Consider the following 20,445-nt stretch of genomic DNA (forward strand, 5'->3'; position numbering starts at 1 on the left):
TGCCAAGAGAGTTGTCCCTCTGGTGAGTGGTAAACTATTAAGGTTGACCGATTAGCTTCGAAGACCAAGGGCCAAGCCTGGGGAAAGGAGCAGAGCTTTGGGATTATATGTTCCTCTTTAAAAGCCCTTGGTCCGCTTCTGGAGGTCTGCCTCTGATCCTAAAAGCATCTGCACAAAAGGCTGTGACGTCGGAAAATTGCTGGGGACTCCCGATCTCCTGTCACCACAGACCTCAGGCAGTATCTGAACATACCTATACAGTCCCTGTCCTCCTGTGTGTCCCCTCCTAGACCTACGACATGTAGGTCATTGCTGGTTTTATGGCCCCTGCCCTCATCGCACACATGACAGTATGGACATACTCAGGCACCTGATGCTTGTTTTCCCCATTCTTAGCCCACTCCTTTGAGAACAACACAACACAGAGGTGTCACTTGTCCGTGAAAAGCCCATCCCAGAGGCCAGGGTGGTGGCCCCAGGGTGTTTGTCCTCTCAGCTGGCCGATGGTGATGCAGGCTCCCCTCCAGCACTGTTGTCGGAACAGTGGAGTTCACAGAGCACGGCTCATGTGGGTGTCTGGTCTCAGCAGTCAGGGTGCCCGCCCAGCTCTCCTCTCCTCACCCCTCCCACACAAACACTTTCCAGAGAGCCAGGTGCATGAGGTAAGGAAGCATGTCCTCCATCCAGACTACCCAGTGCCTATTTGATGCTGGGTTCTCGTCTCGGTGCTGGGGATCGAGCAGAGAACAAGACAAGCAAGGATGCTGCCCTTACAGGGGGAATGTCTGAATTCCTCTCCCCTTCCCCAGCTGCTCTCACAGAACCCCCACCCAGCAGCCATAGCACCCTATGAGGCTTCTGGTGCTTCTCGGTTCAGAGACGTGAGGAAAGTCCCGGAGAGTTGAGAGCGCGGGTGCCGAGGCCACCCGGCTGCACAAGCACAGCGCCTGCGAGCCGCCCCTCTGGCCCCCGTGGTTTTAGGCTGATCTCTCCTCTGTCCTCTGTGCAGCACAGCCGGACATTCTGACTGACTTACAGAATGGGAGTACATTGGAAGCCTGGCAGACAAATATGGATTCAGGTCTGCTGGGGATTTGGCACATGCTTGAGCCTCTCTGAAGGTTCCTTTGCTTGTCTGCAAAGTGATTGCAATCACATTGACATGGCATCGCATCCCGTCGCCATGAAGACGGTGGGAACAGATGCGTGCTGCAGGTCTGAGCACCGGCTGAGTGGGAAGGGCTCCGCAGGTGAGCGCGCCTGTCCCTCGGGAGTCCCGATTCAATGCAGGTGCCTGTTTTCTGAGAAAATGAGTCAAGCTAGCGGGATTGGACACTTGGTTCTGCACTGCAGCCATGGTCAGGGCGGCACCTGACGGCGTGCAACAGTTTCATGTGTATCTCCTTTGCTGCTTGTGTTCACTTTGGAGGGAGGCAGGGCCTGTATTCTCAGCCCAGTTTTAGAGAAGGGGAATCTTGACTGTGGGGAGATTAAATCGCGGTGTCCTGCAGGTGGTAAAAGTCAAAGTCAGAACTAGAATTCAGATTTTCTAATTCTGTTAACTAGCGTTAACCTGAGTAACAGTGCTTAACACTTATATAGCGCCTTATAAGAAGTGTTTTACATCCTTCTTCATTAATCCTTACAACAGTTTGTGAGCTAGATAGGATATCCGGGTGAGGAAATAATAGATAGGGAAACTGCAGTCAGAGAAGTTAGGTGATTTTCCTAAGGTCACACGGCTGGGAAGTAAGTCATGCTGGAACTCGAACTCATGACTCCTTCCTACTCTGTTACTGAAGAAGAGAAGAGTTCTCTCACCAGCGTCACTGGCCCAGATATCACTGCTGCCTCCCACTCAACCAGGCTGTTGCCTGCAATGGCCAATCCTTCTTCCTATGCCCCAGCTCTGAATTTCTCCAGGGTTAGGCTATACTAAAATATCAGGGTGGTTTCCTTTGGACTAAAATCACATGAAGTCAGGCTTTATGGGGACATGGTTATCTTGATCAAATAAATAATGATCAAATAAATAATCAGACTAACAAATGCATATCTTTTTTTTTTTTAATGGAAACACCAATTAGTTTAATAAATGCCCTCTGGTGTATGGACTTTTTCAGATCTTTGGGAAATCATGATAAGAAAGTGTTCTTAGGGGGAAAGGCTGGAAAAAATCATTAAGAGCAAAAGAAAGTGAGCTCTGTGTATTCTCATGCTCTCTCTCTCTCACTGGGCACCATAAGTATTTTCTTCCTTCTTGTACCCCATTCTTTGTAGAGCAAAATAGAATGCAAGGAGATGGGGGTACTAAGGCAATATTGGCTTGCAGATAGAGCTATACAGATAAGAAAAAAATAGGTAAATCCCTAGGTTTGAGTTTTCTCCACTTTTCTGTTTTACCCTCGCTCTTTAGTTGAGAATCGGTGCTTTCATGAGAAATCCATAGGGAAGGGTAGACACCGTTTGGGTATGTGTGTTGCCAGCCTTTTCATAGAGACTGCGTTTTATCGTCCTGTGGGTTAGGCTGAACTAGAGGAGTGAACGTTGCCCCACCCACTTCTTTTATTTTCCCGGAAGGATCTGGGGTCTTCTCAGGTGCTGGGCACACTCCCTCCCAGGAGTGCTTCTTGTGAGCCTGTGGCTAACCGACTGGGTTTGGATCTACTTGGCTCTGATGTTGAAACAGTCAAGCCCTGAGCTGTTGAATGCAAAAGAGAGAGTAAGAGGTGTTGCTCTTTGAGAGAAAAGCAAAGTCTTCATTTAAGGTGGAAACAACAACAACAGAACAACAGAAAACCCTAAGATTATGCATGCAGTGTCCTTGTTGGGAAGGACATCCTGTACTTTCTCAGGCCCCAGTTGTGGCCAGCAAGCCATTCACAGGCAGTGGAGCTGGGGGCCCAGATGGCCTGCGCCTCCAAGACCCAACATTGTTGCAAATAAGGTCATCTGTTTCTCTTGGTGTTTGCCCAAGCATTTGGGTTGAAATCATTTCCATTCACAGAATGATGATTTATTAGAAGCTGAGAAAAATGTTAGAGGGAAGGCAGGACCCTTTGATCTGTTGTTTTGTGCTGCCTGAACAAGGGAAGCGTCAAAGTTTTGAACAAATATCAATGCCTAAACTGGTGGAGCTTGCCTTTAAAAATGTCAGAGGTGCTGGTAAATGTGGGAAGGGACGGGGTGACGGGAATACAGAAGCAGGGGAAGCACGTCCTTTCGCCTGGGAGCAAGTGGGCACACAGTCATGTGTGCTGGGGGCTCCAAGTTCTTACTGTAGAACAGGCAAGAGGTAAAAGAATCTTCCTGTGGTGCAGCAAGGGTGGGAGGGGTGGGGCAGACTGGGCTGTACTGCTGGGTTCGAGGGGAGAGAATGGCTAGCAGCCCTTCCCTCTGCCTGCCCAGTGGGACAAAGGCTGGGAGGTAAGCTGGCCTGCTCTGGGGGCTCTGAGTGTGCAGGAGGCTTGGGGGTGGGGGTTCCACGGCCCTCAGGGGGCTGGCCATGTGGAGAAGGCCCCAGCTGGAGACCGATGGTAGTAGGGTCTCGCTCGGCAGTCTCTCCATAAGCATCTTTGCTGCAAGCACGTTTGCTCTGTAACTAATCAGCCGTAAGGCAGTGTGCTGTAAATGAGAAAAACGCAAGAAACACAAGATGGGCATTCGTTAAAAAGGACATACTGAAACATGAAAAACAAATAACAAAATTAAAAAGACTTTATCGTGAAATACAAAAGGTTTGAATCCTTCAGAATATGTAGCGTAGATTCATGGCAGCACTGTGCAAACAACTGGGTTCATTTCATGGTCTTTGGTTCATGCTATTATACATTTTTTGCTTACTGATTCTTCTCCATGTTCGACATGACACATTTTCTTTTTTCACTAAACTTTCTTCCTTCATTAAGAGAGGTATCCAGGGGCGCCTGGGTGGCTCAGTCGGTTAAGCATCTGACTCTTGATTTCAGCTCAGATCATGATCTCAGGGTCTTGAGATTGAGTCCTCCTTTGGGCTCCGTGCTGGGTGTGGAGCCTGCTTAAGATTCTCTCTTCTTCTTCTCCTTCTGTTCCTACTCTCTCTTAAAAAAAAAAAAAAGGAGGTATCCATTTCCAAATATGAGGCTGCTGTCTACGGCCATACCACCCTGAATGCGCCTGATCTCGTCTGATCTCGGAAGCTAAGCAGGGTCACGCCTGGTTAGTACTTGGATGGGAGACCAAATATGAGGATGTGTATTTGTGACTGAGCTTTATATTGCCATGTGAACACCTTCCGCGTGTTGTTTGCACTTGGATATTGTCGCGTGTCCGTCAATAGACATCCCAAAGTTCTATGGGAAATGTGGGTTCAAAACTCTGCACCACTGTATAGACCATCATGAGGGCTAAGGTTTATATAATATAAAAACAGGAGTACTATGCCAGGGGAGAAATGAAACCAAGCTGTCAGTCAGCTGATGAAACCAAACTGTTAGCCCATTATCTTTGTATGTGTTACAGCAAAATTGCTTTATATCCAATGAATTGCATGGTAAAAATGCTTGTGGCAAAAGTGCGTGAAGCAAAGCTATCTGCAGCAAAAAGTGCTCATGGCAGAAATGCTGGACATGGGTAGGTAGACAGGTGTAACCCCAGTGGCAGGATAGACCCACCTGGCAGGGCGCAGAGGAGGTGCTGAGTGCCTCCCCACAGCCTCAGTCCTTCTGTGCAGCCCTGCCTATCCCCTGCGGGAGACAAGACTGACAATGCGTGTGCCCTTTGGTGGCCCTTGCCGGGTCGCTGCAGTTGGCTTGTGTAGAGTGGGGCTCTCCAGATTTCAGTGTTCAGATTCAGGGAGCAGAAAGTAGGCTGGAAGGGCTTATTGGTAGGGCATCCATGTATTTATTGTCTAACCAGGATACTTTATTGTCCATTTATCGTCTAACCAGGATATTTTTGAGAATGAAAGGGAGCACTATAAATAATTCTGCTGGGGAAACAATGAATCAAAATGCTCCTGGGCACACAGAGCTGTATGATCACCATAGTTTTTAGACCATATCTGATGCTCCCTTGAAGTTGATAAAATACAGTTTACTGGCATTTCCAACAGTGACCAAATGGCAGGTGTAATTTGCCATCAAATCCCTGGACAGCTGCTCTGAGCCCCGAGAATCCCCACCTGTGAAGTGAGCAGTGGCAGCTCCTTGCAGGAAGGGGTCTCCTTATGGCAACGTGCCGAGTGGCAGCAGCAGGCCTGGCTGTCACTGCTCGGAGCCCAGGGTCACATCCACCACAGAGACAGTCCCTGCCCTGCCCATGTCACGGGGATTCTTTGTGCTTTGGGATGTTTCAGAATGATCTTTGCAGATGTGATTTCACCTCCTCTGACGGAACACCCCCCACCCCCCCTCCAGGTTCAGTAAGGCTCCCTCCTCTGAACAGAACTCTGTGATCCCATTTGTCACAGTACAGGGTGAACTGTGTCCGTCTGTCTCCTGGCCTGGCAGCTGTTTGCGGGCAGGGTGGCATCCCCAGGGCTGGCGCAGGGCCCGCCCTGTGGCCTCAGGGCGCCTGGTGGAAACGCAGACCTTGCTGGCCCTGAGCTCACCACGCTTTCTTGGCTGCTGCAGGTGGACACCCAGACTGAAGACAGCGACATGAACAAACGGAGGCGGAAAGTCTTCAACAACCAGGATGAGGTTTGTGCGCACGGCGTCCATTAAACAAAGGCTGATTGCCTGATGGCCAGTGGCCACAGTGTTGGCCTTCCTCCTTTCCTCTCTTGTGAGCCACTCGGTTCCAAGTGTGGCTTGATGGAGAGACCATCAGCTCTGATCCTTCCTCTGCTGCTTCCTAGCTGTGTCACCTGGAGAAACGGAGCCTCCCAGGCTGTGGCTCACATCTGTGAAAGGCAGGTGATACGTTTGAAATGCAGGCAACTTTTTGCAGGATTTTTGAAGATTAAATAAGAGGGCAACTATAATGCGCCGAGCATGCTGTCTGGCACCTGTGCTAATCAATACAGCATCACTATTAGCAGGAAGTAGTAACCAGGCACCGGCAGTCACTCTTGTCCCCAAGCCAGTTTCTTTTCTTTTTTTTTTTTTTTTAAAGATTTTATTTATTTATTTGGCAGAGATAGCCAGTGAGAGAGGAAACACAAGCGGGGGGAGTGGGAGAGGAAGAAGCAGGCTCCCAGTGGAAGAGCCTGATGTGGGGCTCGATCCCAGAATGCTGGGATCACGCCCTGAGCCAAAGGCAGACGCTTAACGACTGCGCCACCCAGGCGCCCCAAGCTAGTTTCTACCTTTTGTTTTCTGCACTTGTCTTCAAGGCAAATGTCCCGGTGCCCACAAGTGCCACCTTCTGGTGAAAGCAGAAAATTACAGGCTACTTTGTCAAAACAAGACACGAATCTCTCTCCAGACACAGGTTCTCAAAACAGTGACCTTTATAACAAATAGAGCTATAAGGCCCAACCTAGGGGTGTGAGGAAGCTGCCTGTTGCTTACCCCATTTTCTGGAAGGGGCAAAGGGGCGCTCTGATAACAAAACCCTGAACGGAGTTCAGTTCACGTCTTAAAATGTGCACAAACACATTTTATCCAATGAGTTCAAATCACCTTTGTCCAAACCTTTTCTAGAACTTCTTCGATCCCTTCAAGAGCAGTCGCCTCTCCATGTCTTGGTGCTAGTGTGAGCAAGAAGCCAGTGAATAGGGAGATAGTTGAAAGGAGGAAGCAAAGGCTGATGAACAGGGCGGGGAGACCTCCCACTTTCCCGGTTTTGGCTCTCACTTTAAGTGCCTGTGATTTGCCTGTGCGTCCTCCCTAGAAGTTTCCCTGTGATGCATGATGTCTAGGTGGAAACCTGCTCCTGCCTTTCATCCGTGGCTTCTTTGAGGGAGTGTCTGTGCTCTCTCTGTTGCTGGCAGCACAGGAGTCCGAGCGAGGGAAGAAATCGGTTGCACCTGCCCCTTCTGAGATGTTTCTAGGCTGACCTGAGCCAGTTGTTTTACTGAAGTCAGGTTTCCCTGAGCAATAATTCTTTCCACATTCTTGCTACTCTGAGTGTGGGCCAGGACCCAGCAGCATCAGCATCACCTAGCAGCTGGTTGGAGATGCAGTGTCAGGGTGCACCCTGAGGGACTAATCTGAATCTGCATTTGAAAGAGCCCCCGCAGTGATTCCTATCTGAGAAGCTCTGGTCTGGGTGACCCACTGTCCTGGCGGACTTTGGCCTTGTGCAAACAGTGACCACTCCAGTAAACCCACCCTCTTCCACTCAAGCCTATATCAATATGCAGAGTTGCATTCCCCACTTTGAAGTGGGGAGTGCCTCTTTGGTCTGTTTGTCCAGTACTTGAGAGTGGCTGTGCATACAAGGTTCCCTGGCACTGCTCGTCTTAGGGAATCTTCAAAAAAGGAAATCAATTGACCATACCTTGCCTCTTCCCATGACTTTTCTTTCTGTTTTGTTTTGTTTTGTTTCAAGATTTTACTTATTTATTTGACCAAGAGAGAGGCAGCGCGGAGAGAGGGAACACAAGCAGGGGGAGTGAGAGAGGGAGAAGCAGGCTTCCTGCTGAGCAGGGAGCCCGATGCGGGGCTCGATCCGAGAACTCTGAGATCATGACCTGAGCTGAAGGCAGCCGTGTAACGACTGAGCCACGCAGGCGCGCCCATGACTTTTCTAAGTGAATACATCTTTGTTGTCCCGAGAACATCTGTTCCTGTGAGGGAGACACATTGCCTCCTTGGGAAAGCAGACTGCCCTCCCGATAGGATGGTGGCATTTGCTGCTGAGGTGTTTGAGGGCAGGTCCTTTGATAAGGAGTGCAGACATTGAACCAGTGAATGCCGGTAATTTTCCAAGTTCTATTTTTTAGCAGATGAGCTAAAGAAGGCTCACACAGAACTCCATTTTATGAAACAACACAGCCTGGTGACCACAGCCAGCACCTCACCAGCCAACAGACACGTTGATATCATGGACCCAAGCACTTCTGAAACTTTGAGGCATCTTCTCCAAAACCCATAGCCCTAGTCTGACCATGAGAAAACATCAGACTGAGGGACTCAGTACAAAATAGCTAACCAAATTGTCAAAGGTCCTGAAAGGCAAAGAAAGATGGAGAAACTCTTAAGGAGGAGGGAGATTGAAGACACGTGGCTAAATGCCATGTGGGACCTGGGCTCATGCCCTGGAACCCAAATGACATTGGTGGGAAGCTGGGGTAGTCCGAATCAGGTCTCTAGCTTAGTTCATAGAATCATGCCAGTGTTCATTGCTTAGTTTTGGTAACAGTACCACGATTATTCCAGATGCTAACGTTGGGGGCATCTGGGTGAAGGGTATGCAGGAACTCTGTGTGCTGTGTAACTTTTCTGTAAATCTAAAATTATTTCCAGATTAAAAGGGTTTTTTTTTTTTAAAGATAGTGACCATAGAACAGGGCGTTGAAGTTGGGAGTGGGGTGCAAGGAGAGAGGAGAAAGAAGCCCAAAGCCTGTGTCTTGCCTGACACACCCCCTCTTGCTTCCTTCACCCCCCACTCTTCACCTCTGGCAGACACATGGTGTGTTTGGAAAACTGTTTTGCTGATCACTTCATTATTATATTTGACTTTTGCAACAACCAGATGAAGTGGGTTATGCCCCCATTTTACAGATGAGGAAACTTCAGAGAAATGAAGTAAGTTGCCAAGGTCGCTGGGCTGGGAGGTGAAAGAGGCTGTTTTCAAGCCCCATCTAGCTCCCAAGTGGGCATGCCTATCCTTTGGGAAGATGTGAGCATTTTCTCAATGGGCATCACCTTCTGGTTCTGCCACACTTCCTCGGACGCTGGCATTCTTCTTCAGGAAACTGGCCCAGTCTCCCGAGTCCCTGGGCCCCTTCCTGATATCTGGGTTCTGGGATCCAATAACCAATGTGCTCATTTGGCCTTTGCAGCCTTCAGCCTATCCCAGCCGCAGCCTGCGCACCGGTCCAGAGGGCGGCAACGGGAGAGAAGGGGGAGGCCAGAACAAAGTCAAGTCCATGGCAAGCCAGCTGCTGGCCAAGTTCGAAGAGAGCTCTCGGAACCCCTCGCTCCCGAGGCAGGTGAGTCCCGTCAGGTGCCCACTGGACCTGCCTTCCTGGTGACCAGCACCTGCTGAGAAGCCAGCAGAAATGTGCAGGCTAGTGGTGGATTTCAGGTATGCCAGCCAGGCCTGGCTCAGGTGAGACGGGGGCTCCTTCTAGATCAGGAGTTGGCCGACTTTTCCAAGAAGGCCCAGAGAGCACATTTAGGCCGTAGCAAAGATATGAGGCTTCGGGAGCCTCCTGTCTCTCTGGCAGCTACTCCCCTCTGCCGTTGTAGTGTGAAGGCAGCCATGGATAGTACCCAAGCTAGGTGCGTAGCTGTGTGCCAACAAAACTTAGTGTACAGATGCAGGCAGCGGGCTAGCTTCGGCCCGCGGACTGTAGTTTGCTGATGCCTGTTCTGCCCTGGAGAAGAAACCCAGAGTTTGATTTTGCCTTGTAACCATGACTTGATTTGCAGCCATCTTAGAGATGGCGCAGCGTAAGCTTTAGAGATGCTGGCTGCCTGGGAGTCTAAGTCCAGCGTGAGAAGACCTGTGTACCCCAGGGGAAACTGAGTCACAGCTCTCAGCTCCATGGGAACCAACCTCCCACGTGTTCTCTGACGTCCTCTCCTCCGTGTTCTCTCGGGTCAGGTCGGGAGGGCCGTGGTGTTCGGTCAGGGCGGCTGGGAGGCTGAGGGAGGCAGAGTACCGTGGGGCAGGCTGTGCACTGGATTGCTGTCAGACTCTGACTCCGCGGTCTGCTGCATGGTTCCTTCTGCTCCCCTGGATTCCTTTGGAATGCCACTGTCAAAGTACAAAAGCTTGGGACAAGGGGTTTGGTTCTTTTTTGGAGAACACCTGCCATCTAACAGAATTAGGCCCCTCTCAGGAGGAGGACAGACTCTTGGTTAGTTAGCGTTTCTGGCAGTCATAAATAATGTACCCAGTCTTGATGGTGGAGGCTGCCCCTCCTAGACAAACTGGCCTTCCCCAGGAAGCAAGTGTTGTTAGAAGGGAGCCATTTCCCTGAGACTTGTGGTTTTTTTCTCAATTGCCCCTTCTGGAGGCTTGGCCCCTAGAAGTCCCCAAGTGTCATTTGGGGGGTTTCTTCCACCAGAAGGAATGTAGCATCCCTGTCATGTCATGTGCAGGAGACTTTGCCATTTCCAGGAGGACTTCAGGGCTGGCCACCTAGGCTTGGCATAGGCTCTGGCAGCGCAGACCTGGTGCCCCAGGTCTGAGCCAAAAGCAAGGCCTCCCTGGGATTTACACATTGTCCAAGGGAAGGGGACTCCAGGACTTGCTGTTCACACGGACAGAGAACCAGGGTTCAAGTTTCCCTGCTGGGCCTGGCTCGCGGGAGCTCAGCCCAGTGCTGTCTCTGCACTTGCAAACTCTCTCTGCCCGCCTCCCTTCCTCTCCTCCCTCCAAGTGTCTCACTCACCTTTTCCTTCATGTTTCCTGTGGCTGCTTTTTCGGACTGACCTTCCTCCTCCCAGGAATGCCGTGTCTCAGGGATAGGTAAGCCTGTCCTGCGCCCTTCCTCTGACCCACCTGTTAACTCTCGCTGCCCCAGGCCGGAGGAGCCCACACCCAGCCCATCACCTCCTCTGAAAAGGCAGGTAGGGCTCCTTCCAGTGGACCCCGTCTTGGTGATTCAGAGGGGTGGGCTCAGTGCTGTCTGTGTGCCCCAGGTAGGGCTGACTGTAGCTTCTCTGGGAAGGCAGACAGAACTCGAGGTGACCACCCTTGTAGGTAGGAGTAACCAGGTCTGCAGCCTCTTGAAATAGGTGCCAGTCCAGAGTGTCATCTGCCCAACTGCTGTGCTCGCGATGCTTTACTTGCTTGGGGGAAACAGGCTGCACCCCATGGGGTATTTGGGGGACGCCCCGGGACGCTTAGCGTTGTTTGCAGGCCTCTTGGATAGGAGACTTCTAAATAGATGGACAAGTGGCAGGGATGGTGAAATGAGCTCAGGGGGCCAGTTGGCTGCACACCACTGAAAGGGTAAGGCCGGGGTGTGGTGAAGGCCTCCGCCGGACGCCCAAACACATGAGGACCGGCCCGGGCCCGGGGAGGCAGCTGGCGGCCGTGGCCTCTTCCAGCCGCATCTCTGGGTTTGGGATTGAGCAGAATCACTGTTCTTGAGCACAGTATTCAGAAATGTCTAGCCAGCAGCAGGAGGTTGGTGTCGCTTCCGTGGGTGGAGGCCGTGCGAGGTCAGTGAGGATATATCGCAGTGACGTTAGGCCTGCGTGTGTAGGAGAATCATCTAGAGCTTTCTAAAAAAATACCACCATCTGGTACCTACCCCAGACCAGTTAAACCAGACTCTCCGGGGGTTGTGTGCAGCTAGGACCCCAAGACTGGGCTCATACAGGTTTTGATCCAGTGGGTCTGGGGTGAGGCCCGAGACTGTGAATCGCTAATGAGGATGGCAGGTGGCGGACATTCCCGAAGTTAGCAGGGCCTCTGACTCACAGTGACCCCTGCTGTGCCCTTTGTCCCAGGTCCTCCCAGAGGAGGGCTCATGGGGTGGGGGGGGGGGGGTATGAATGGGGCACAGCCGGGAAGGAAGCTTGACTTTCCTTTTCTCCCAGTTCCCCTCAGTGGTTGTGACGGGGCACGTGCTCCGAGAAATAAAGCAAGTGTCTGCTGGCGGCGGGTGCCCGAGCAGACCCTGGAGAGCCAGAGCCAAGTCTGACCTGCAGCTGGGTGGGCCCGAAGTCCCTGCCGGCCTGCCTCCTGCCTGCCAGGGAGCCCTGGCCCTTTCCGGGGTGCTGCGGCGGCTGCAGGAAGTAGAGGACAAGATTCTCCAGGTGAAAGCCTCGCTCGTGGCCCTGCGTCTGCCCGTGTTGGGGTGCCTTCCTTCCCTCCTCTGCCTCCTCTGCCCTGGGTGGGTTCCTTCTGTTCTGTTCACCCCGTCTCCTGTCCCATCCCGCCGCTCTCCTGGAGGCAACCACCATCGTCTGTCACTATCTCTCTCTCTTTCCCCTCTCTCGCCTTGCCTGCAGAAGAGGGCTCAGAACTTGGCCAACAGGGAATTTCACAAAAAGAACATTAAGGAGAAGGCGGCTCACCTTGCCTCCATGTTTGGACACGGGGATTTCCCGCAGGTAAACACGGGGCTTTCAGAGCCCCCAGGAACCCAGATGTTGCCCATCTAGCCAAGTGGGCACGAGTCCGTCTCCAGAGCTTCATTTCCTCCTCCCTCCTCCTTTTCTGGCAGGAGGGGCTATGGACTTTTCAAGCCACTAAGGAATTTAGGCTGGCATCTAAAAGAGACTCAAATGAGCAGACGCAGAAATACTGGATCAGTCATGACAAAGGGAAGACCAGGGTAGTAACGTAGGCTCAGGTCAAAGGAAAACGGAACGAGCAGAAACGTATGCTGTTAGATCCTAGATAGGCCTGAGTAGGGGCCGAGCTTCCTAAGAGGCAACACAAAGAAGGAAAGCTGGTCAGTTGCAGGTGTCACGTCACAGTGGCTTAAAGTGAAAGCATGATGTTTCGAGGCACTATGGAGGTCTCTCTGCGGCCCTGAGCAGGGAAACCCTGAGTGATGAGCCAACCACAGGCTGTAACCTCTGCTCTGCTTTTCCAAAATGCAGCATCAGCCAAGCAGAATGCCTTTGCCTTAGAATGGCAAGCACAGCCCTCTCCAGGCCAGGTATTGACCTAGAAACTGGCTGAAAAGAAGAGGCAGTGCGTGGCAAGGAGAGGGAGGCATTGGTGAGGTGCCACAGTCCATGTGTGTGTGTACGGGGCTCCCTTGCTTCCAGCGAGCCTGGTCTCTAGAGCAGAACTCCTCTGCTGCTTTTACTCGGTCCCCTCCTGACCTGTGTCCTCTGTTAATGGGCAGGGTCGTCCTGGCAAGGAAGTTTTGCATCCAGTTCCTTTCTAGGTCCCAGGGGGCCATAGAGGCGCCTGCTGTGGCCATCTGCCCCGCAGTGGCCCGGGCTTCTCCTTTCCTAAGTTTGCAGCTGCTCCTTCACACCAAGCTCCAGAGCGAGAGGTCTGCGGCAGACGTCCGTGGGAGCAGGACAGGTCTGCGCTGGCTGCTTTGCTGGGATGACAGAGCTGGGACAGTTGTCACAGAGTGCATATATCTGGGAGCCAGACAGCCCTGCTGGGCTCCCAAGACAGAGGCTTCTCTTCTGTCCTGAGACACAGCCCTGGATTTCTTTACCCCTCCCCGAATGCATAGGCATGGGGCTGCACCGTGGAGGCGAGCATCACTGTGCACTTCCCAGGCATAATCACCGTTTGCTCTGTTTCTGTTCTGTGCAGAATAAACTACTTTCTAAAGGCCTGTCTCTCACTCACCCTCCGGCTTCTCCCTCCTGTCTTCCGTCTCCCGATCCAGCTGCTTCTTCCTCTCCATCGACTGTTGACTCTGTTTCTCCTGCCAGAAAGGTAGTCGTCCTGAACAATTAGCTTCCCCCACTCCCTGCATGTCCTGAGATGTTCTCATGCTCTGCTTGACCTGCGTAGACAGCGTCTGGAGCTTGCTTTGGCTGCTTTGGCTGCGATGAAAATGCGGTCCTTTACAGCAGTCCTGGATTCGGTGGTTTCTGTGTTGGAGCAAGCAACAAAGCGGAACAGGCGAACACAAAAAATGTGTCCAACCGTGCTGTTCATCCAGCAAGCATTAATTGGGCACCCACGGTATGCTGCCATGTGCCAGATGCTGACACAAGGAGGACGGTGGCACAGCTCTCTTACTCCAGTTTGGAGGACAAACAGCACATTAGCTTAGAAATGAGCAACATTTTACATAGGAGATTGCCAGTCTGGCTGTTTTTGACCTAACAAGATGGTGGTCTCACATGGCGAATCTACTCCTTTTCAATACTATCCCTTAATTCTGAAGGATATAAAGGGCAAGTTTATAGGAACCCAGAGGGGAGAAGCCTGGAAGGGATTCGCAGAGGAGACAATATGGGAACCAAGTGTCAAGGGTTCCCTGGAAGGGAAAGGGCAAAGGTTCTAGAAAGGTCTGGCATGTGCAAAGGAAGGCAGATGGCTTGTGTGAGCAGAAAGAAGATTCCGGTGCAACTTGCTTTGGGAATAAAAGTATTTATGGGAGTGTGGAGGATGAGAGTGGAAGTCAGCCCACTCTTCATGTTAAGGAGTTTCATTCTGCCCTCTTAGAGCCACTGAAGCCACTGCTCTGTGTTCTAGAAGGATGACTCAGGTAGCAGGTCAGTGTTGGCTCAGAGGAGGGGAGGAGGGGAGATGCTAACTTTAAGTAGATCACGAAATGCAACTCTAGAACAATTTGTAAATTGGGTTTCTGGAGCACTTTTCGTGGTTTCCACTGTCCTCCTATTACCAGGTATGCTGAGAACACTACCAGGCTGGGGTGGGAGAGGGGTGGTCTCCAGGAAGCTTGGCCCCTGACTGGATGAGCCTGAAAACGAATGTGAAGCCCACTTCATCAGCTGTTGCTTGGGAAGTGGGTTTTGGTCTCCTCCTCACAAACTGTGCCCCTCCAAACACACCTGGTGTGTCTCGCTCCCCAGGCTTACCTCGGCGTGCAGGGCTGAATGTCACCCATCACAGTTACTGCGCGGTTGCTTCCGTGCTGTTAGGCTGAAGCACAGACCAGCAGCCTGACCTGTCTGGGCTTCTGTATTTTCTCATCAGCAAGAGGGCAATTCCTGGCTCATGTGGTAGCGAGCTGTCTCGGTGGGGACTGGCATTTTTGTCATCGTCATCACCAAAGCTCCAGAGAAGCCCTTTTGCCCGGCTCGGGTGAGGAGTCTCCCCTGGAGGGTGCTTCCTGTTATGGTGCCCTTGACCGGATGAGAAGGGGCCTGGGTGCCTGGGCACAGATAGGCAGTGGCTCGAGCTCCTGGCTGGGCGGCTGCGCCCGCACCATGCTTCTCTCCCGCCCGGCCCCCTGGCTGGCCCTGGTCAGCGTCCCCTCTAGCCTTTGCCGTTCTTTCATGCTCAGGGTGGCCTGGCTTGAGGGCAGAGCTGGGGCAAGAAATGCCTCCACACTTCCCAAGTTCCCTGACTTGGTTTCCAGTAGGCGTTCGAGCTCCGGGTGCTGGCATCAGGCAGTCTGCCCAGGCTCATGCAGGCCACCAGAGTATGACAGAGACACTTCTTGTCAGGAGGCATTGCTCCATCACCATCATGCTCCACTGAGGTCCTCAGCTGCTCCTCTGTCGGGCTCCTCAAGCAGCCTTTAAACAATGTCCCGCATTTAGCGAGCCAGCAAGTGATCATTTGGCCATTCCACAAACATTTATTAAACCACAGACGGCTCAGTGTCAGGAGCTTGGGCCCTTGGGATGTCCATCAGTGATCCGGATTTACGTTCCTTCCCTGATGAGGCTTGTATCCCAGTGGGTGGAAATCAACAATCAATGATAATGTAATGTGTAGGTAAATTATATAATACATCAAAAGACAAGATATACTTCCTATGGAAAAATTATAGCAGGTAGCTGGGAGCTGGCATGCTGGGGAAACAATGTTAAATGCGGTTGTGGGGGGGCATGCCTCCTAGGAAAGAGCACTGAGCAGGAGGAGAGCCACAGGTAGGAACATAAAGGGGCGAGGGGGCCTCCTGCCCCCAGCCCAGTGTTCTCTGTACCACAGCAGCCAAGCATGAATGGGAGGCCTTGTCAGACACACCAGCTCCGAGGCTATAACCGTGGAGAGTGCCACACCCAGGTGCACTGAAAGCTGCAAATGGTGGGCTCTGGGCTGGCCAGTCCCAGGCCCTCTGCTCCCCGCTACAGCTTTGCTCCTTATTTCTACTAGGTTGTGGTGGGACAGCCACACCCTGTTTTTCTTATCCCATCTCCTTAGCCAGCCTTGGCCATCAGGTGATGGTGTAATTGGGCCTCTCCCAGTGAGGCTGGGAGTGAGTGGAGATCTCTTAGGGCCACCCTGGGACAGGGGGCAAGACACTCTTTGTGCCTTAGTCTCTCCGTTTGTAAAAAGGACTTAGTTTGGACTGAACATTCACAGCACCATCCAGCTCTCACTGTGAAGCCATTGCGGACAGGAACAAGTAGTGAGTTTCCAGTGTCAGGCAATCTCAGAGAGGATATTGCCAGTGGCCCTGCAATCTCCCCATCCCCCACCACCAATCTCCCTCCCTCTCCTGGACCCCACCCTACCACTGATTCAGCACTGGGTTTTCTGCATGCAGAATCTGGCAGAAAGACAGCCTCCCCGACAGAGAGAATTGGCTGTCCCTTAAAGTCAGTGACAACCTGGTGACAAACTTCATTCAGTCCTAAAGCAGCTCTGGGAGCCTCTCCTCTGGAGAGAGCCTGGAGCAGTGCTTCTTTCCAGGTGATCATGTGCTGCTGTCATTGCCCAGGGGCCCAAGCCCAGCTCCATTCAGGGAAGCCAGAGGAAGGAAAATGCACTTGGAAACTGATGTTTAGTCCTTGGCAAACTTGAGACAGGCAGCATGTCTCTATTCCTGCCCTAGAGCCCTACAATCCAATTCTGAGGATCCAGGGATAACCCCCCCACACACACCCCATGTGGGAACAGACCTAGCCAAACCCAGGTGAGGACCACGTGTTACAGGGATGCAGACTTGGGTCACCCGTTCCGAGAGATGTGGCCAGGGCTATGCCTTCAGACGGCTGTCTCAGCTAGGCATTTGCTCTAAGGTTCAGTGATGCTGCTGGGCGTTTGGCCTGAAGGGTCACAGGGCATATTGAGGTCCTCTCATTGAGGGTCTAGATCTTCACCAGGGTCTTGTCTTTCAGAGAGCCAGCTGGGGATCATGTCCAACCGTGTGTCTCCAGCACTCGTTCAACTCGTCCCTCCCGTCAAACCAGCCCTCCTGTAGTGTCATGACCCCCTATCAACCATCAGTTAACTCCTTTTTTCAAGCAGGGAGCCGCTGTCGATTTGGCACCTGGCATGGCTGCTAGCCATTTGTCAAGGCTGGTGAGCTCTTGCAGGAACAAGATGGTGGCTGAATATTTGTGCCAAGGAGCAAGGGGGGCGGGGTGTTGTGGTTTGTCTTTCTGGATCAGAAGAACAATGTGCATTACAAACGGAGCTTTTTCTACGTGGAGGTGTTTGTTTTAAAACTGGATTTGCAGGGCTTATGGGAGAGATTTGCACATTAGAGGAAACCTATGTAAGTCTTGGCCGGGCACGATGTCTTCCTTTCACTTGATACAAGGATAGATCTCAAGGCTGCCCCTAACCTCCTCATCCTTCTCTTTGTTCCTGGGATAAGACTGCCTTTGGAGGTGTCCTGTGCACATCCCAGCCTGGGGGATTTTAATTTGCGGCGTGCTGGTGTGTGTCAGGGAAGCAGGGTGCTCTAGGGAGAAGAGCATGGGCCGAGAGTCAGAGCACCAAGGACTCACCATGTGACCTTGGAGGAGTTGGTGGACCTCCCATCGCCTCAGTCCCCCAACCTATAGACTGCAGGTGACAGCAGCTGGCCTTGAGAGTGACAGGAATGATGCAGTGACCTGGCAAAGGTAGATTGCCTGAAGTGTCCAGTCAATGTGCTCTTTCTCCAGAGGAGGAGAATTTTCCAGAAGAAATCTAAATGAGATTTATGAATCTGAAATGCATGTTGATTCCTCTCTTTCTAAAGGCAAAGAAGTCACCTTCAGATTTCCATTTCCATCCCAGCTACTTAAGAACGGTGCGGCCTCAGGTGAGTTAGAGCCTCTCTGAACCTCAGCTGTCCATCTGCGAAGGGGGATTATGAGACCCACCTTGCAAGGCTCTGAGGGCCGCACACATATGACCATAGCACAGTGCCTGGCGCCAGGAGACACAGATGCAGACGTGGGCACCCATGGGGAGGTCACAGCCCCAAAGGCCTGACCGAGTCTCAACTCTGAGGTTGTCATTTCCGGACCCTCTCAAACAAGGTGGTTTCAATCCTTGCCCTCTCTCGCTCTTGCCCTGAGCATATCACTGGGCACCCAGAACTACAGCCTGTCCTATGATGTTTCTGCCCCAGGGACTCCTTAGAGGGGAATTTTGGCCCCAATGGGCCCAGGAGGCCTCCTCTGACCCTGCCTGTCGAAACCTCCCCTTCCTGTGAGCCCTCAGCTTTGAGGTCCTAGAACCTCCACCCTTATCCTGCCTGAGCTGTGTGAGTCCATGATGCTTATAGCGGGCCAGACACCTGGTATTCTTAGCTGAGTTCCAGGCCCAAGGGGGAAGTTAGCATTGTTTGGACACAGGTGGGCCCAGGAACCTGCTTCCTCCTTCATTCAGAGCAAATGCCCTGTGCCAGGAGTGCAGAGTTGAGTAAAACATAGTCATGACATCAGGGAATGCAAACCAGAAGGGAGCTGGGCCAGCTCGGAGCTGGGTGAGAAAGGCTCCAACATGTAGCCAGGGACTAGTGGTCACTTCTGAGCTCAGAGTGCTAGGATTGCCTCAGAGGTGCCTGCTTGTGGGGGTCCAGCCATCTGCAGCCTCTGGGGTGGTGCTGGGGATGACAGTTATGTCACCATGTTTGAATCTGGGTCGACTCATCGAAGAGAAGCCCACGTGCTCATTCTGAGTAGGCCATATTATTCTTGTTCATGCAGAGGAGGGAACCCAAGTGACCTAGAGTTTCCCAGAGTGAAGACCATCTAAGAAAGGGAAAGAGTTCTAGAACATGGAAATGTAAAGCCATGCCAATGGTGGTGCTTTGAACTCATTAACTCCCTGCAGAGTGTTTCGTGGGAGCCCCACACCATGTGAGGTGTGGCCTGGATTCTATGGTGACCATTTTTTGCAGCCCTGCAAGGATGGCGGTGGTCTCCCCATTTTACAGATGAGGAAGCTGAGGCTCACAGAAGGAAAATGGTGTATGTGAGATTAATCTAATATAATGTGAGATAATGGCCCACCAGGAATGTCCAGGCATTCCAGCTTGTTCTGATTAACTAAAAAATAATTAGAATTCGAAAGGGGGAAGAGGGTAGTAGGAAATACTCCAAGTCTTCAAAATTACAAGAATATTGAAAGATACATTAAGGTTTGCAAAAGCAGCCCCGTGGCCCTCCAGAATAACCACTTCTTTAAAAACTAGTGACTGGGGGGGGCCTGGGTGGCACAGCGGTTAAGCGTCTGCCTTCGGCTCAGGGCGTGATCCCGGTGTTATGGGATCGAGCCCCACATCAGGCTCCTCTGCTATGAGCCTGCCTCTTCCTCTCCCACTCCCCCTGCTTGTGTTCCCTCTCTCGCTGGCTGTCTCTATCTCTGTCGAATAAATAAATAAAATCTTTTAAAAAAAAAAAAAAACTAGTGACTGGGACGGGATCATTTTTGGCTAAATCTAAATAAACGCTCCCAAATTACAAACTCCCGTCTTGACGAGTCCTCCGCAGCAACATATACGGCCTGCCTTTTAAAGCATGAATCTCCTTGCTGAGAACCCCTGGATCTCACTCTGAGGCCAGTGCCAGGATGAGTTTTCTGGAAGTTTCTCTACAAATTGATCTCTGTCTTAGGATCCCAAGAGCTTGGTTGGTTAGAGCAATGCTACTCAAAAGTGTGGTCCGTGGGCAGGTACTGGTCTGTGACCCAATGAGCACAGCAAGTGAGAGTGAGCGTTAGACACTTGTAGAGCAAACTGACGTTGCCACACAGCCAGGCGTGTGGTCCTGTTTCCAGTAATTCATGTTTATTGCGTCCGGAAATACCAGGTCACAACAGACTAGAGTTTTTTTGTCTTGTGCTGTTTTAAGCAAAACCTGGTCGTTTACCACTGATGGTTTGAGGAGAAGAGAGCTAGCACTCGTCTGGCTGGTCATGTCCTCACTCTGCTGGAGCCAGTAAGGCCTCCTGTTGACAAGAAACGGAAGAGAACCCGTAATCCTCAGGGCAATGTCTGCCTCCACACTGGTCTTTGGGGTGGGCTTCAGGGGACACCCCCCTCATCCCTTGAGATGAGTGCTCCATCACGGGTCTCCTTGTGACCTCTGCAGAAAGTCCAGTCCACCTCTTGGTATTGGCCAGTGGTGACTCTGAATTGGTTTCCATCCAGTTGGGAAGGGAGACCCAGTGCTGCTCTCCTTAAGGGTGCTTTCGTTATTCTTAGGAAAGCCGTGGCAATGGACTGGGGCTATGATTGCAACTGGGAGAAAGGAGTCTTTCTGGGCCATACTGAAAGACCAGGTTTTGTCTTCATCCTAGGTCACATGGCCAGGTGACCTGGACAGGGCCCTGTCCTGGCAGAACAATGAAGCAAGTCCATGAGCACATGCATGGCTCTGGTGACACCTGCCAGCAACCTTCCAGCCCTCGGCGTGCTTCTGTAATTGTTCCTTAAGTCAGGATTGCACAAAAGCTCAGCGGCACGAAGTGCTTATTAGCTAAGTGGTTAATAAGGTCCCATTAGGGACTTGTATTTAAAGCTTCGGAAAGTATAGGCTCAATGCCTGCTAA

General features: G+C 51.8%; 1 protein-coding gene across 15 annotated transcripts in view; it reads left to right on the plus strand.

The window, feature by feature from the left end:
• MICAL2 (microtubule associated monooxygenase, calponin and LIM domain containing 2) overlaps positions 1–20,445 on the plus strand; it is a 177,956-nt gene that overhangs the window by 106,049 nt on the left and 51,462 nt on the right. For 4 of the 15 annotated variants that reach the window (XM_034645372.1, XM_034645374.1, XM_034645381.1 and 1 more), the window contains exons 16-18: positions 5,613–5,681; positions 8,933–9,082; positions 17,645–17,707. In XM_034645372.1, coding sequence (XP_034501263.1) covers positions 5,613–5,681; positions 8,933–9,082; positions 17,645–17,707 — 282 coding nt within the window. Of the gene's footprint in view, positions 1–5,612; positions 5,682–8,932; positions 9,083–10,547; positions 10,671–11,648; positions 12,165–13,338; positions 13,465–17,644; positions 17,708–20,445 lie in introns of all 15 variants that reach the window. The other 11 variants (XM_034645373.1, XM_034645375.1, XM_011232436.3 and 8 more) reach the window with 6 other exon arrangements.

The sequence above is a fragment of the Ailuropoda melanoleuca genome, chromosome 16 (assembly GCF_002007445.2).
Source record: "Ailuropoda melanoleuca isolate Jingjing chromosome 16, ASM200744v2, whole genome shotgun sequence".
NCBI lineage: Eukaryota > Metazoa > Chordata > Mammalia > Carnivora > Ursidae > Ailuropoda > Ailuropoda melanoleuca.